Genomic DNA, 18617 nt, shown 5'->3' on the forward strand with positions numbered 1-18617 from the left:
TGCAGAGCCAGTCTCTTGGTCACAAATTCTCTGTGTGATTTTCTGTCTGAAAATGTTTTAATTTCCCCCTTAATTGTGAGGGACAGTTTTCCTGGACATAGAATTCTTGGTTGGTAGTTTTTCTCTTTTAGCATCTTAAATATATCCTGCCATTGTCATCTTGCCTCCATGGTTTCTGGTGAGAAATCTATGCACAGTCTTATTGGGCTTCCCTTGTATGTGGATTGCTTTCCTCTTGCTGCTTTCAAGATTCTCTCTTTCTCCTTGACACCTGACATTCTCATTAGTAATTGTCTTGGAGTACTTCTATTTGGATCTATTCTGTTTGGGGTATGCTGCACTTCTCAGATCTGTAATTTTAAGCCTTTCATAAGAGTTGGGAAATTTTCAGTGATAATTTCCTTCATTAGTTTTTCTTCTCCTTTTCCTTTGTCTTCTCCTTCTGGGATACCCACAACACATATATTCATGTGCTGCATGTTGTCATTCAATTCCCAGAGTCCCTGCTCATATTTTTCCATTCTTTTCCCTATCTTTTCTTTTGTTTGTCAGATTTCAGATGTCCCATCCTCCAGTTCACTAATGCTATCTTCTGCCTCTTGAATCTAACATTGTAGGTTTCCATTGTTCTTTTCATTCCTTCTACTGTGCTTTTCATTCCCATAAGTTCTGTGATTTGTTTGTTCAGACTTTTGATTTCTACTTTTTTTCATCCCTTGCATTCTTTGTATTGTCCCTCAGTTCATAGATTTGATTTTTAATGAGGTTTTCCATGTCTGTTTGAACATTCTGAATTAATTGTTTTAACTCCTGTATCTCATTTGAATTGTTGGTTTGTTCCTTTAACTGGGCCATATCTTCAGTTTTCCTTGTATGATTAGTTATTTTTTGCTGGTGTCTAAGCATTTAGTTTCCTTAGTTACTTTATTCTGGAGATTGTTTTCACTTTTTCTTTTTTTTTTTACATGGGCAGTCACTGGGAATCAAACTTGGGTCCTCGGGCATGGCAGGCAAGCGTTCTTACCTGCTGAGCCACAGTGGCCTGCCCTCACTTTTTTTTTTTTTACCAAGTATTTTCTTGCCAGATGAATTTGTTGTCTGTCTGTTCTTTGACATTCAGTTCAGCTTATTCTAGACCTGTAGGTTAGGTTTTGTTTAACAGATCATAATTTTTCAGTTCTTGTTTTCTTGTTTCTTGCTCTGCCTGTATGGTGCCTTTTTTTAAAATTTATTTTTATTTTTTTATTTTTATTCAACTTATGCAGGTAAGTTTAATGGGATCAATTAGGAAAAAGTACATGTAAGAAATGTTTTATACAGAATAATATATCCTTTCCATGCTATTTTAACAAGGTTTAAAATGAGTGATTATTTTTCAGTCTTCTGAATTAAAATCGTTCAGATGGCCATAAAGTCTGAAAACACAGACCAAATACATAATAAACAGTTTACTGATAATACATGCTATATTCAATGTATTTTCCTCACTAACAATTCAAACTTCAGTAAGCTGTACAAAATTGCAATGAATAATGTGCGATAAAGAAGCATTTCCATCAATCCTTAAATATACATCTACAATGCATTGCCTTAGATGATTTGTCTCTAATTTTCACTGAATAAACTTGTACCTTTAGCATACCTGAGAAGTAATCAAGGGAGTTCACTCTATTAAAAAATATTATATCATGTATGTTTCCAGACTTTGTGGCCACCTGTATTTTATTTTTTGTAAGAGTCACCTATTGTAAATCTTATAAACATTTTTACCATTTGTATATACCAAGAAAAAAATGGGTATCCATTATGAGATAATGGAATAAACAGCAACAAAAATATATCTTCTTGGTTTTCAAATAATTCTATACCACAACATTTTGCTGAAAATGAAGTGACTTATAATCCATAAATAAAAGATTCTCTGAGTAATTTTGAGGATATATTACAAATTTGGCTTAAAAAAAGATTTAAATTTAAAACAGGTGTTACAATAACCAGGCACTCCAGAAGACAATGTGGAGGTACGATTGTGTGATGACTCCTTAATACTCTGAAGGGATAAAGATCTTTTTCAAATATATAAAGAAATTAAGGTTTTTCTACAATGCTAACCCTAAGATCTATTTTCCTTTATAGACTACAATATTATTGTCAGTTTCATATACTTTTACTTTATAAAGAACTCCCACAGGAAGAAATTTCTGAAGGTTTTCCCAGATATATACGGCCACATTTTCTGTCGTGCTCACGACATCAGTGAAATATGGAACATCCAGATCCAGATTCTTATGATCAAGGGGCTTCATAATTACCTCTTCCATATATTCTTTGAGGTCAGTCAAGTTCATAACCATCCCTGTAACAGGATCAATTTCTCCATGTACTGTCACCACAAGTTTGTAATTATGCCCATGGCCATTTGGACTGTTGCATTTCCCAAACAGTTTCAAGTTTTCTTCGTTACTCAGAGATTTGCTGTGGAGCCGATGGCTCGCGCTGAAGGAGACGAGACGGGACACCTGTGCACGGTGCCCACTGCCCGAGTTCGCCGTGCTCATGGTCTTCCAAGCCCGGGCGCCTCAGCACGCCCTCTTCCCCAGGGCCCGCGGATAGCTGGAAGAAAGCACCGCCGTCCGAGATTGCGCAGTCTGGTGCCTTTTTTTTTTTCCCCTTAGGAGGGTCTACTTATTACAGACCGCAGTCAGATTTTCCCAGACCAAAGTGGCCTCCTCTCAGCAGGAGTCACCTGCGTCAGTTTTCCCTGAGGGTGAGACCCAGCAGTTTGAAGGACTTTCCTATAAAGCCTCTAGACTCTGTGTTTTTGCTCTCCTGCCCAGTATGTGGTGCTTGATTGCCTGCAGGTCCCACCAGCATAAATGTGGTACCTTTAACTTCATCAGACTCCCTACTGGGGGTGTGGTCAAGACAGAGAAGAGGTTGTATGCTGTCTTCAGTCGCTTTAGTTTTCCAGAATGTGGGGTCTGAATTCCTTGAGGGAGGGATTCCACCTGATCTGGGCCCCACCCCTCTCTTGGGGAAGGCACAGCATGCAGACAAGCTCTCAGACAAGCTTAATTTCACCCTTGCCTGGATCATTTGGAGCCTGAGAAGCCTTGCAGGTGTAACCAAAGAGCAGCCAAGATGTAGAAACACAGCTACAAAAAAGAAGAGAAAAAAATATTATTTTCAGAGCAGGACCCCCATTCCTGGTGTTTGCCAATCAAGAGCTTAAGTTGGTACATTGCTCTGTGTATCTTCAGGTCCTATGTGCCCCCTCCTTTCCTTCAGGGCCCAGACCCTTTCAAGTATTTTGTGCTGTCCAATCCAAAAAAACCTGTGTTGTTTTTTTCTTTTTCAGTCAGTCCTGCCCACTCTGCACTGGAGAAAAAACCAGCAACCTCAGCTTTTACACGAGGTTCAGCTGAGCTGGGGGCCTATTTTTAGTAGTCAGAATTTGTTAATTAATTCCACAAATTGTAGCTTGGAAGAGCTCAGCCCCTTGCTGCTAGTAAAGTCCCTTTCCTTCCCCCTCTAGAAAGCAGCCTGTGGGGGAGGGCTGCCAACTGCCGTGGCTTTGTGGACTCACGGTTCTGGGTGGGCTCACAGCTGGTCCAGCCTGGTGTACAGTGTGTGTCTGGTTACTCATATGGCCCAGCCTTTGTTCTGTACTGTTCCTGGCTATTTACTAGCTGCTCTGGAGGACAAACTAAATTGCACTCCTCGCTAAGCTGTCATCTTGGCTCCCCTCTCTATTTTTAATGAATTCCCTGTTGATTTTCTCTGCTTTGGTTTTTCTTCTTTCCATCTACTCATTTTGGGTTTAGTTTGCTCTTCTTTTTCTAGATCCTCCAGTTGTGTGGTTAAGTTTCTTATTTGACACTTTATTTTTTTAATATGTAAGAACTATAAATTTCCCTCTCAGTACTGTCTTTGCTGCATCGTATAAATTTTGGTGGTTTTGTCTTCATTCACCTCAAGATATTTCCTAATTTCTCCTGTGATTTTTTCTATAACCTATAAGTTGTTTAAGACTTTTGCTTATTTTCCACATTTGTGAATTTTTCAGTTATCCCTCTATTACTAATTTCTAGCTTCATTCCATTGTGGTTGGAGGAGATACATTATAGGATGTCAATATTCTAAAATTTATTGAGATTGGTTTTGTGACTTAAATATGGCCTTCTTGGAGAAAAACTGACTTGTACTGGAGAAGCATGTATAATGTTGCTGTTGGGTAAAGTGTTCTATATATGTCTGTTAGGTCTAATTGGTTTATAATGTCATTCAAGTCTTATATTTCCTTATTGATATTCTGTATTAATGTTATATCCATCATTGAATGTAGTATATTGAAGCTTCCAACTAATAATATTGAATCATTTATTTCTCCCTTCAAATTTGTCAATATGCCCTTCATATATTTTGGATCTATTTCGTTAGGTGCCTATACATTTATAATTGCTATGTCTTCTTGTTTTATTGACTCCTTTATCAGTGTATAGTCACCTTTGTCCCTTGTAACAGCTTTTGACTTAAAGTCCATTTTGTCTGATTTTACTATGGCTACCCCAGCTCACTTTTGGTTAATATGTGCATGTTATATATTTTTCCACCCTTTCATTTTCAATCTACTTGTGGCTTTGAATTTAAGGTGAGTTTCTTGTAAACCACTTGTTGTTTGGTTATGCTTTTATCAGCCATTCTGCTAATCTTTACTTTTTGTCTGAAGAGTTTAATTCATTTATATTTAAATTAACTACCAATAATACAAAACTTTCTTCTGCCATTTTCTTATTTGGTCTTTGTACATTTTATATCATTTTGTCCCTCAATTTTTCCATTAATGCATATTTTCATGTAAATATGACTTCTTGTAGTGTATTATTTTGAAATCTTTCTCATTTCCTTCCTCATGTATTTTTCATATATTTTCCTTGAGGTTAGCATGGGACTTAAATGTAACATCCTAAATCTATAACAATTGCATTTGATTTGCTACCAACTTAACTTCAATAGCATGCACATACAGTGTTTCATACCCCCTCATTTTGTTGTATACATTACAAATTATACTTTATACCATTTTAAAGCTGTGTTTTCTTGATTTGGCACTCACCCTGTTACTGCAACCCTTTAGTTGTTCCCTCAGTATTGAGGAAAATGATTCTCCCAGTTTTTTTTTCTAGTCATTCAAAGATTCTGTGGGCAAACAGTACCCTGGAGCATCTTGTGAAATGGAACTGGAACCATCTCTTTTTGAGTTGTGTTTAGCCATTTCAGGAATATCTAAGGCAGCTACTGTTTCTTCTTTAATTCATGTTTCTCCTCATTTCTATTTTACATAGGTGACATTTTGTTTCAATTATAATCACCGATTTCTGTTGCCTTTTTTCTCTTCTGTCTTGGAAGATTCTCCATTACTGTTTACCCTTCCATTTGGCTTTGTGTGCAGAAGGTAATCACATCAACAAAAAAATAAAAAAAGAAAAGAAAAGAAAAAACAAATAATGAAGAAATAAAAAAAGGCAATAGAAAAAATGAAAAAAGAAAAAAAAAGTGACCACCTCTTGCTGGTATCTCTAAAATTTCATTATCATCATTACCAGTTTATATCATAATTGCGCAGAACAATTGTGAGTTCCAATTAGAACCATTATAATTACATTGTAGAAAACTGCACCCCCCCCCCAAGAAAAAGGACGGAAAGAATTTGGTAATTGCCAATTTGGAGTAGTCTAAGAATGTAGTACCATGAAATACTGGAAAGAACACAAGGATTGGCAGCATAATTTGTGGGTTCAAGTCCTGGCTTTGCCACTTTTCTCAAGTAATAGGTAGAGTGGCTCTACATTGGTCCAGTTTTCTCAGTAAAGCCTTGTGAAAATGCCAGGTAGATCTTAAAGTAGCATAAAGCTTCCAGGGATTGACCATGACCCATGTGTCATCACTGGGGAGTGACAGAATTGGCCTTCATTGTTGTCTTTTGCCTTATTTCCATTCTTCCCAGCCTAACTGAGCTGGATGGCTCACTAACAGAAAAAGAATGACCATGGACATTGCATTTTCTATAGTTATGCTTTTGAAATTCTCTCTGCCTAGGAGGCTATTTACTATCCTCTGTCTGTTTGGGGTCCATCCAACATCCAAGACCAGATCAAGTACCACCTGACTGTAAGATCTTTTCTGATCATTCTAGATCAAACTAATTCCTGCTCAAATCTCCATCATCCAAGTCCTTTAATAGCTTTAATCTCTGAGCATCATATGGGTCAGGAGGCTTTTGTCAAGATCTGCCTGGGCTTGAAGCTTGGCTCTGCCATTTCCTAGTTTCATGCCCTTAGGTAAGTGAATTCACCTCTTTTCCCTACTGTGAGCATATCTGCAAAATGAGAAGATCAGCTCATTTTGATGAGATGATAAAATAAAGTATCTTAGTGTTATAAGTGCCCAAACTATAAAGGATATTAATACAGTAACTAAAAATTAGTGCTAAATCAGAAATATTCATGAAATAATGCTGTAATAGGAGAATTCCTAATACAGAAAACTGTAAAGAAGGGCCATGTGTGTGTGTGTGTGTGTGTTCCCAAATACATATATGAAAAAGAATAAGAAGGGGGAGCACGGGTAGTTCAGTAGTGGAATTCTCTCCTGCCATGCAGGAGACCCGAGTTCAGTTTCTTGTGCATGCACTTCCAAAAACAAAAACAACAAACAAACAAAAACCAACCCAACAAACAAAAATCCAACAAATGGTGCTGCAATAACAGGATACTCACATGGAAAATAATGAAATGTGACCCTGCCATGCGGCATACAAAAAAAAAAAAAAAAGAATGGTAAGACACACTTCAAAGTATAGTTACTCAGGGTGATAGCTGTGGATAGTAGATTATTGGCAGATTTTCTTTTATTTTGTATATGGAAATAATTAGAAAATATTTTTAGAAAAGAAAAATCAAGGTCTGATCAGTATGTGATTTTTTTATGCTTCATAATACTTCAGAATGGTTTTAAAGCAGCATATACTATAACAAGGTAAAATTAAAAGATAGAAGAAAATGAATCAAAGAAGAAAATGAGGGTAGGACAGATACTATGTGGTGGCATTGTTTAACATTTATCCTGACTGCCTTGTATTTTTGGTAAGTGGTTTTTTAAAAGAAAAAAAATTCCTAGGATGACTCTTGGTCATGAGTTTAATAAATAAGATTAACTTTGTAAAAGAAAGGAAACATTTTACAGTACATTGTTCTGATATTAAAATGATACATAGGGCCGGCAATGGTGGCACAGTGGCAGAGCTCTCACCTCCCAATCCGGAGACCCGGGATCGATTCCTGGTGCCAGCCCAAGGAGATCTAAATCTGACTGTCTATAGTTCAGTGAAATTATAGTTTCACTTGCTTACGAATGTATGTTTCTATTGATCCTTCCACTTGGCCAACTTTTTAGGATATTAATTAACATTGTGTAATAAAGGTGTTCATTTTAGACTTGAGATGATATTAAAATATTTAAATGTTTTTTTTTCAGAAAGACCTCTCTCCCCCAAGGCTGTCAAAGGATTTGAAACTGCTCCACTTACCAAGAATTATTATACTGTGGTAAGTGTTCAGATGATGAACAAAAATTTTCTTGACTTGTTACATGGAACCTTTTCATTCATCAAACCACTGATGTATTTGAGTTGGCGCAAATGGGAAACTGGAAAAAGTTACATTAGAAGTGTCTAATGTCATACACATTACAATGGAGCACTTCTACTTGTAGGCCTTTTACAGATGTCTAGAAATTTTACATCCAACATACTGAAAAATTCAGTGATAGTGCAGAGATTTAGAGCAATGCTTATTAAATGACATGGAAAGAAAAATTGGTTATTATGTAAGGATTATGGGGAATTTCAGCAATTAGACATAGCCTTCCCCAATATTTGAAAGTGGATTCCCTGTAATACAATAAGTTTAAAGTGATTGCATTCTATAATTTTATTTTTGAATCAAGCTATTTTTCTACCCTCTGGAATAATACCAACCTTGTTCTTGAGGAGAACCCAAAAGGAAGCCTGCTCTTTGGCGTAAAGGAGGAATGAAATGGCTCTGGCTTGAATATGTCAAAATATATTAGCTATAAATAGGGATTGTGCAATACTCAAAATAAGTTCCTGTTTAAAAAAGAAATTATATCATTCTCCTTAATCTGCTCTCTGCTTTTTCTCATGTCTCCTTTCCAGACTTGGCCCATATACTAATGAAAAGGTCAAGTGATCATTATCTTAAAGTTTCCCTGCCTGGTAGCCTCATCTTCCCCCAGCCCCACCTCTACTGAAATAATCTTCAATTTTTACTCAGTGTACTATGTGTATTTGTAGTGTATGCTTGTTTCATTTTGTGTATGGATAAACAGGTTCTTTTTTTCACCATCTTTATACAATTATGTGAATCTTGTTTTGTTTCAAAAAATGGAATTTCACCCTTTAGTGAATTTGCTTCATTATGATAACATGAGTCGTAGGTGGTATGAAAATTCAAGAAAGAACTTCATAGGTATCATGCACAGTAATCATTGGAGACTATTTTGTAAGCATTTTTTTCTCTTCTGGTTCTGAGGTTTAAATATATTACCCAACAGAGCTAGGCTCCCTTCTCCTCTTCATTCCTAGCCCCTTCTTTTAGGTTCCAGGTGACCACAAATGGTGGAGGCAAATGTTACCATAACTTCTTCTCCCTGTGGATCTGGAGAATTCCCTCACTCTGCTTTGGATCTCTCTCTGCCTTTGTGATTTTGCCAATTTAAAATGATATTAAGATTATCCAAGGCAGACAACTCTCTGTGATTTTTTTTTGTAAATCCCATCACAGTATACACAAACTTTGCATGTACTGCAATTTGAATAGCCCACCTCCTATTGGAATAAATCTGTGTTGGTTCTAGTCCCTTCCCATTATAAACAATTCTATATTGAGCATCCTTATACATATAACTTCGCTCAGGTACAGAAAAATCTGTGTAGTGGATTCCAAGAAGTTAAATTACTGTGTCAAAAAAATATATGTATTTTAAATTTTGAGAAACAGTATCTCAAACCTCAAATTTAATGAAGGCAATAGAAGGTCTTGAGGAGCCTATGATGGCCTGTGAAGGAACTGTAGAGCTTTGAGGTGAATCCTACTGAATTATTGATAGAGACCAGTTGGCTATTCTGTAGGTAGATATGGATATGAAGGGATTTTGGTTGGTTGTTGTTTTTTTAATTCACCTTTTTTTGAGTATTTAGGCAAATTCTTAGTAGCAGTGACTCCAAAAGATGTCCTGTGTCTCTATCTGATCTTATATTAATTAATTAATATATTAATTCTTTCCTCAAAGAGTGTTTAATTGCAGGCATTTTCTGTCACTAGATTTGTACGCATGCCAATGACTTCTTCTTTTTTTTTTTGACACGAGACTATAGTGTTTATTTAGTCCATTTAGTGTGAATATCCATATGCTTCTTTTTTTTTAATTTAATTTTATTTTTCAACTTTTTTATTAATTAAAAAAATTAACAAACAAAACATTAAGAGATCATTCCATTCTACATATACAATCGGTAATTCTTAATATCATCACATAGTTGCATATTCATCATTTCTTAGAACATTTGCATCAATTTAGAAAAAGAAATAAAAAGACAACAGAAAAAGAAATAAAACGATAACAGAGAAAAAAAAGATTATACATACCATACCCCTTACCCCTCGCTTTCATTTACCACTAGCATTTCAAACTAAATTTATTTTAGCATTTGTTCCCCCTATTATTTATTTTTATTCCATATGTTCTACTCTTCTGCTGATATAGTAGCTAAAAGGAGCATCAGACACAAGGTTTTCACATTCACAGAGTCTCATTGTGAAAGCTATATCATTGTTCAATCATCATCAAGAAACATGGCTACTGGAACACAGCTCTACATTTTCAGGCAGTTCCCTCCAGCCTCTCCACTACATCTTGAACAACAAGGTGATATCTACTTAATGCATAAGAATAACTGCCAGGATAACCTCTCAACTCTGTTTGGAATCTCTCAGCCATTGACACTTAGTCTCATTTCACTCTTCCCTGTTTGGTCGAGAAGGTTCTCTCAATCCCTTGATGTTAATTCTCAGCTCATTCTAGGGTTTTTTCTCAGTCCCTTGATGCTGAGTCTCAGCTCATTCCAGGATCTCTGTCCCAGGTTGCCAGGAAGGTCCACACCCCTGGGAGTCATGTCCCATGCAGAGAGGGGGAGGGTGGTGAGACTGCTCGTTGTGTTGGCTGGAGAGAGAGGCCACATCTGAGCAACGAAAGAGGCTCTCTTGGGGGTGACTCTTAGGCCTAAATTTTAAGTAGACTTGACCTACCCTTTGTGGGTTTAAGTTTCATGTGAACAAACCCCAAGCCTGGGGACTCAGCCTATAGCTTTGGCTGTCCACACTGCTTGTGAGAATATCAAGAATTCAACATGGGAAGTTGAATTTCTCCCCACTCTCACCATTCCCCGAAGGGGGCTTGCAAATACTTTTCCAGTCACTGGTCAAATCACTCTGGGATTCATCGGGGCATCACTCTGGACAAACCAACAAAATCTCATATGCTACCTGAGATTCCAAGTACTTATGACATTCACTCAAACTATCTACATGAGTTATATTAGGAAATGCTCTAGTCAAAATCTAAATTTTGTAACAAATAAACATTTTTTGCTTTAGTCTCACACATAAGGTGACATTTTAAAGCATTAATTATCATCTATTTTCAACACCCTGCAATAATGACATTCCTTTGTTCTTCCTCAGGCAAAAACATTTCTTAAATTTGTACATTGTACATTTCACTATTATTATACACTCTAGGCATTCCTAGATTGTACCATCTCGATCTTTACCATCTATCTTTCTTTCTGATTTCATTTATGTCCCCAGTCCTCCTCCCTCTATCATTCTCACATGCAGGTTCATTCAGTGTTTTAACATAATTACATTACTGTTAGGTAGTATTGTGCTGTCCATATCTGAGATTTTATATTCAGTCCTGTTACACAATCTGTATCCCTTCAGCTCCAATTACCCAATATCTCACCCTATTTCTATCTCCTGATGGTCTCTGTTACCAAGGGAATATTCTAAGTTTATTCACTAACGTCAGTTCATGTCAATGAGACCATACAGTATTTGTCCTTTTGTTTCTGGCTAATCACACTCAGCATAATGTCCTTAAGGTCCATTCATGTTGTTACATACTTCATAACTTTATTCTGTCTTACAGCTGCATAATATTCCATCTTATGTAAATGTCACAGTTTGTTTAGTCAACTGTCTGTTGATGGACCATTTGGCTGTTTCCATCACTTGGTAATTGTTAATAATGCTGCTATAAACATGTAAATGTCCATTTGTGTCCTTGGCCTCGTGACCTTTGAGTAGAGACAGCATATACATGGGTCCTGTTTTTTAAACCATTCTGCCAGACTATGTCTTTTGATTGGAGAGTTTAATCCATTAACATTCAGTGTTATTACTGTATGGGTAGTACTTTCTTCTACTATTTTGCCTTCTGGATTTTATATGTCATATCTAATTTTCCTTCCTTTTACCTTTACTCATAGTCTTCCTTTCTACACTCTTCTCCACACCTCTCTCTTCTGTCTTCGTATCTGTCTCTAGTGTTCCCTTTAGTATTTCTTGCAGAGCTGGTCTCTTGGTCAGAAATTCTCTCAGTGATTTTTTGTCTGAAAATGTTTTCATTTCTCCCTCATTTTTGAAGGACAATTTTGCTGGATATAGAATTCTTGGTTGGCAGTTTTTCTCTTTTAATAATTTAAATATATTACCCCACTGTCTTCTCGCCTCCATGGTTTCTGCTGAGAGATCTGCGCATAGTCTTATTGGGCTTCCCTTGTATGTGATGGATTGCTTTTCTCTTGCTGCTTTCAAGATCATCTTTCTCTTTCACCTTGGACATTCTGATTATTAAATGTCTTGGAGTATGTCTATTTGGATCTGTTCTCTTTGGGGTATGCTGCACTTCTTGGATCTGTAATTTTAAGTCTTTCATAAGAGTTGGGAAATTTTCAGTGATAATTTCCTCCATTAGTTTTTCTCCTCCTTTTCCATTCTCTTCTCCTTCTGGGACACCCACAACACGTATATTCATGCGCTTCATATTGTCTTTCAATTCCCTGAGTCCCTGCTCATATTTTTCCATTTTTTTCCCTATAGTTTCTGTTTCTTGTTGGATTTCAGATGTTCTGTCCTCCGGTTCATTAATCCTATGTTCTGCCTCTCGGAATCTACCATTGTAGGTTTCCATTGTTTTTTTCATCTCTTCTACTGTGTCTTTCCTTCCCATAAGTTCTGTGATTTGTTTTTTCAGACTTTCAGTTTCTTCTCTTTGTTCCTTCCTTGCCTTTTTTATATCCTCCCTCAATTCATTGATTTGGTTTTTGATGAGGTTTTCCATGTCTGTTCGTATATTCTGAATTAGTTGTTTCAGCTCCTGTATGTCATTTGAATTGTTGGTTTATTCCTTTGACTGGGTCATATCTTCAATTTCCTTAGTGTGGTTTGTTATTTTTTGTTGGCGTCTAGGCATTTAATTACCTTAATTAGTTTATTCTGGAGATTGCTTTCACTTCTTTTATCTAGGGTTTTCTTGCTGGATGAATTTGTTGTCTATCTGTTCTTTGACATTCTGTTCAGCTTTATCTGAACCTTTAGCTTAGGTTTTGTTTAACAGAGGAGAATGTTTCAGTTCTTGTTTTCTTGTTTCTTGCCCTGCTTGTGTGGTACCTTTCCCCCACACACACTTAGGAGGGTTTACTTAGATATTATAGACCCCAGCCAGATTTTCCCAGACCAAACTGACCTCCTATCAGGAGGAAAGAGTCACCTGCATCGGTTTTCCCTGAGCATGAGACCCAGCAGGTTGAAAGACTTTCCTGTGAAGTCTCTGGACTCTGTTTTTCTTATCCTGCCCAGTATGTGGCGCTTGTCTGACTGCAGGTTCCACCAGCATAAGATGATGCGGTACCTTTAACTTTGGCTGGGGGTTTGTTGGAGACAGAGGAGAGGTTGTAGGCTGGTTTTAATGGCTTCAAATTACCAAGCACTGGTGTCTGAATTCCTTGATGGAGGGATTCCACCTGGGTGGGCCTTCACCCCTCCCCTGGGGAAGGCACAGGCTCCAGATAAGCCCCCAAAAGAGCTCACTTCTGCCTATGCCTGGGGCAGTTGCAGCCTGAAAAGTCCTGCCGCTGTATCCAGAGGCAGTCAAGCCTTTGTAGATACACAGCCACAAAAACCTGTTTCCTTCTTTTTTTTTCCCCCTTTTTCTGTCAGTCCTGCTCCCTTGGTGCCGGGGCAAAAATGAGCAACCTCCGCTTTGGTCAGGTTCACCTAAGCTGGGGGCCTATTTTTAATAGTCAGAATTTGTTAATTAGTTCCACAATTGGCGTTTGATTGTGCCCAGTCACTGCTGCTGTAAAGTCCTTTCCTTTCCCCTCTGGGAAACGGCCCATGGGGGAGGGGCGCTGGCCGCCGCAGCTTTGGGAACTCACGGTTTTGGAGGGTGCTCGCAGCCGGTCCAGCTAGTCCAGACTGGGGTACGCTGTGTGTCTGGTCACTGATGTGGCCCCAGGAGCTGTTCTGTACTGTTTCTGGTTATTTAGCAGTTGTTCTGGAGGACAAACTAAAACGCACACGTTGTTAAGCTGCCGTCTTGACCTGGAAGTCTCCAATGACTTATTCTTAATCCACTTTTTAAAAATCAGAAATATCCTTTTTCCTAATTATATATTTAATAATAAAATAATTATTTTTTTAAAAATCAGGTAATACAGAAAATATATAAAGAATAAAATAAATATCACTTGTGTCACTGGTAATCCCACCAGTCAGAGATTATTGCTGTCAACATCTTGGGGAATCTCATGCCAAAAATTCTTTGAGGTAGATATCTATACATGTAGATTTACACATTTGTCTCAAATACATACACACACTGATGTATATGTACATTTTATTTTCAAATAAGAACAGGAACTATTTGTCATTATTTCTTCTTCATGGAGATTTTTCGGTGCTCACACCTATGTTCTACCTATGTTTGGCTAGACCCGCTCTTACTGTCTTCCATTCAGTGAGTCTTTGCTAGTCCAGGTGTTCACTTTGGTCCTGTAAACTTGTGCAGGGTAGAGATCTCTTGGAATCTGCAAGGTTATGCACATTCTCTCGTCCTTTTCAAGTTTGCAAGCAGTTGTTTTCTCACTTAAGCCCCATTCAGGCCTTGATGCAATTCTGGCAGAAAGTCAATTTGAAATGTTAAGTTCTCTGGTGTAACCAAGGTGGCATTGGACACCCAGTTCAGACCTGCACCTACCATGAGACATACTCAATATAATCGAGGCTTGGCAACTCCTGGCTTGGGAGTTCAGCATTCTTTTAGGGACCTGGCAGCCCAAAGGAGGATTTTGCTGACCTTGAACCTTGACTCATTCATTGTCCTCAAAATTCTCTGCCTTTTGCTAAACTTCTCTTCCCACAGGAAAAAAAACATTTCATTTCTCTATTAGTTATGTTTCTAATAATCTTTTGTTAGCTGATTTTCTTTTCCCATTGTAAATTGGTATTATGTACCATGAAAAGTTTTAAAAAGAACAGGAAAAGGTATCTATGCAGCTTAGTTGTCAGGCTTAGTTTGTATGTAGTACTTAGCTCTTGCCTTTTTGGAACCCATGGATGCATTGGAAAGGCTGGACAGACATATTAACATAAGCCACAGAAAGTCATATGAACCATGTCAGAAAATGATGTAAAGTTGCAAAGTATCCTAAAATGAGTTCTCAGAATGTGGTTGGGTGACCCCTGGCATCAAAAGCACCTGGGGAACTTGTTAAAACTGCAGCTATCTGGGCCTCAGACCTGTCCTACTAAATCAGAATCTCCAGGCATAGGTCCAAGGAAATAGCATCTAAACAACCCCCTCCCTCATACACTCTTGCACTTCCTTCCCCCACCCCATGCCCAGCCACACACAGCTGCTTTTGATGCTCGCCAAACTAAAGTTTGAGAATGAATAAAGGTAAAGGTTAAATAGAGGTGATAGGATTCAAGGTGTGTCTTGGAGGAAGGGAAGAGTTTAGATAAAAAGAGGAGTGTTGAAAGGGAATTCAGGCAAGGGAACTTCATGACAAATTTACCTATGGGAGAATATCCATGCCTGCAATTAGTCCCTGCAGGTCATAGAGCAGACTGCACTCTCTTCTTCCCCCATTAAAATGCCCCTTGTAAGGTTTTTGTTTGTTTGTTTTTCGCATTGTAGCCATAGCAGCGCACTGTAATAAAGCTGTCCTTAGTACTGCCACAAATAGGACAGATTCTCAGTAATCCTGATATTGAAGTCCTCTAGGGATAAGCATCTATCTTCAGAATGAGAGAAGATATTTCTTCACTTCCAAATAGGAAAAAATAATCAGTAGAGACAAGTATTATTTATTTTATTCTACCTTTCTTCTGCTTTATAGTAACTTATGGGAATACCTTTAGGAAGGGTCTTTTAAGAACTTACATACAGTAGGAAAGGTGAGAGGAAGACCATGGCATGCTAAATCACATAAAAATTCCAGGAAGCATCTTTTAATCCTTGCTGTAGCCACCCACCTTCTACTTATCCCCATTTTCTCTCCAATCCATCTCCCTACCCACTTACTCCCACTCTGAATTTTTCTACTCTGTATTCTCACCCAATCTTTTTTATCCATTAACTTAAACTACCTTATGCATTTATCTATATATTCTCTTCTCTATTCCCTTATTCTCTTTTACCTGCCCACTTTCTGTTTTACTCATCTATGCATCTCTTCTATCAAAGGGCTAGAGGTACTGTGGATTTACTGAGTCTGTCTGTCGATACTGGGGGATAGTGCAGTTTGTTTTGTGAAAGGTGAGGACCTGGGGATGTGAAATCAATCATTGCGCTTGAATGTTGACAGGCAGCTCTACTGGTATATGAGTCAAATTTGACATAAATGCAAAAATGCATTGCGTTTCTCAGTCTCAAAGGAATTTATCAACCTTAACTCATTTTTACAGACATATGATTATCTTAGAATTCCTGAATTGTGATATTTTTTCTTTGACTTAAGGTTTCCTGAGGTCATTATCGTCTACCTTTATCATTGGACATATCCCTATTTTCAGCCTTTATTTATGCATCTTAAAATAATTTCTTCATACTTACATGACTTTTTCCCATTGGAAAATGTAGTTATAAAAATGAACTCACTCTAAAGGCTTTCCAGGAAATGTAAGAAGTATTTATTTTACTGGAAAATCAATAGCCCAGGATGACTGTACAAAAGGCCTTTGCCTCTTTTTCTGTGGCCTCTCACCATCTGTTTTCTGAATCTAGGCAAAGTTTAGTTGAGCAAAAAGATGCCCAGTTGTCCTTGTGAAGGCAGAATCAGGGAGGCAAAGGCAGTATCTGGACACAGTCTATTTTAGTAAGATTGAATAGATTTCTTCTTGATCAAATTGTACTGCTCTGAAGTTGGTAGGCCTGCCAAACTCCTTGCCTTCTGACTCATCACTGAAGCCCTCTGTCTGGGAATACATTGCCTTCTCTGTGTGTTTTCCTTCTTATCCTTTCAGCATTAGATGCCCTGTGACCTGAAAAATAAAGAACCAGTCTCAGAAGTTCATCGGTTGGTCTTTTGAGACTGAGGAAAGCATTAAAAATCCAAGTGAATTTGGGAAAGAATCCCAGGCATCCATTCTGCTGAGCATTTCTGCTAAACAAACCACAGCAAGGGCAGCTCTCTAATACATTGCCATTTAGCAGACATTTTTTGCATAATTAAATGAAAAAGATTTTATTAATCACCTTTTTCATTTTAGTTTTGCAAACTCAGCATTCTCCCACCTGCAAAACTTGCAACGATATCACTTTTTTATTGACCTTTTTATTGTGTAATATAACATATATACAAAGCAAAGAAAGAAAAAAATCAATGGTTTTCAAAGCACTATTCACCTCTTCGACTACTCTTTCAAGTAGTTACAGGACAGATCCCAGAGTTTGTCATGGGCTATCATACCATCATCTCAGACTTCACCTTCTAGCTGCTCCAGAACATTGGAGGTTAGAAGAAATAAATATCTTTTTATCGTTACAATCAACTTTTTTTTCTTTTTTGTGAAAAATAACATGTATACAAAAAAGCAATAAATTTCTAAGCATAGTGCAACAATTAGTTGTAGAACAGATCTCAGAGTTTGGCATGGGTTCCAATTCCACAATTCTTGGTTTTTGCTTCTATCTGCTCTAAAATACTGGAGACTAAAAGAAATATCCATATTCAGCAATCATACTCGTTTGTTAAACCCTACCTTCTCTGTATAACTTCACCATCACCTTTGGTCTTTCTCCCACTCCTTAGGGGTATTTTGGCTATGCCCATTCTAATTTTTTTCATATTGGAAGGGGCTGTCAGTAATATGGGGTAGGGAAGTGGAACTAGCTGATGTTCTAGAGATGCTGGCCCTTGTAGGTTTCAGGACTTACCTAGTTCAGGCACCCATCTGGAGGTTGTAGGTTTCTGGAAAGTTACCCTAGTCCACGAAACCTTTGTAGAATCTTATATATTGCCCTAGGTGTTCTTAGGATTGGCAGGAATGGTTTTGGTTGGGGTTTGGCAAGTTATGATAGATAGCAATTGTCTAACTGAAGCTTGTATAAGAGTGACCTCCAGAGTAGTCTCTCGACTCTATTTGAACTCTCTCAGCCACTGATACCTTATTATTTACACTTTTTCCCCCTTTTGGTCAGGATGGCATTGTTGATCCCATGGTGCCAGGGCCAGGCTCTTCCCTGGGGATCATCTCCCATGCCTCCAAGGAGATGTTCACCCCTGGATGTCATGTCCCATGTAGGGGGTAGGGCAATGATTTCACTTGCAGAGTTGGGCTTAGAGAGACTAAGGCCACATCTGAGTAACAAAAGAGGACCTCCAGAAGTAACTCTTAAGCATACCTATAGGTGGGCTAAGCTTCTCCACTATATACATAAGCTTCACAAGAGCAAGCCTCAAGAACAAGGGCTTAACCTATTGATTTGAGTGCCCCTAATATTTGAAATAGTATCAGGGATTTCCCTGGTGGTAAAGTTTAATCATTCCATATTTTTTCTCCCATCTCTCAAGGGACTTTGCTGATACTTTTTGCTTATCTGCTTAATGTACTCTAGGATATATCCAGGCATTACATTAAGCTGTACAGGATTAAAGGCTTTCATTCTTATTCTGGGCTCCCTGTGTTTCAGTTGTTCAAATGAGCTCATTTAAATGATATGAGTTTAATTTACAGTTCCATTTAGCTCTCCGGAACTCACTCAAAGGCAGCAGGAGGTATCTGCCTGCCTACCTCATCTTTGTCTTCTGTCTGTCTCATGCTAGTTGTTCCAGCAGAGATGGCACCTCAAGAAAGTCTGCTGTGTCACCCAGCAAATAAGCCCATTGGAGCAGGACCCTTGGTACCTTTCTTGCAAATTCTTGCTGATTTCACTTTAAAAGGCCTAAGCTGATAGAATTTTTAAGA

At 37.9% G+C, this 18617-nt stretch overlaps 1 protein-coding gene and 1 pseudogene across 4 annotated transcripts in view; one reads left to right on the top strand and one right to left on the bottom strand.

Moving 5' to 3' along the window:
* ARHGEF6 (Rac/Cdc42 guanine nucleotide exchange factor 6) overlaps positions 1-18617 on the top strand; it is a 166260-nt gene that overhangs the window by 57904 nt on the left and 89739 nt on the right. For all 4 annotated transcript variants that reach the window (XM_077145354.1, XM_077145353.1, XM_077145355.1 and 1 more), the window contains one exon: positions 7537-7607. In XM_077145354.1, coding sequence (XP_077001469.1) covers positions 7537-7607 — 71 coding nt within the window. The remainder of the gene's footprint in view (positions 1-7536; positions 7608-18617) is intronic.
* Positions 1436-2639, bottom strand: LOC143670517 (6-pyruvoyl tetrahydrobiopterin synthase pseudogene; annotated as a pseudogene).

The sequence above is a fragment of the Tamandua tetradactyla genome, chromosome X (assembly GCF_023851605.1).
Source record: "Tamandua tetradactyla isolate mTamTet1 chromosome X, mTamTet1.pri, whole genome shotgun sequence".
NCBI lineage: Eukaryota > Metazoa > Chordata > Mammalia > Pilosa > Myrmecophagidae > Tamandua > Tamandua tetradactyla.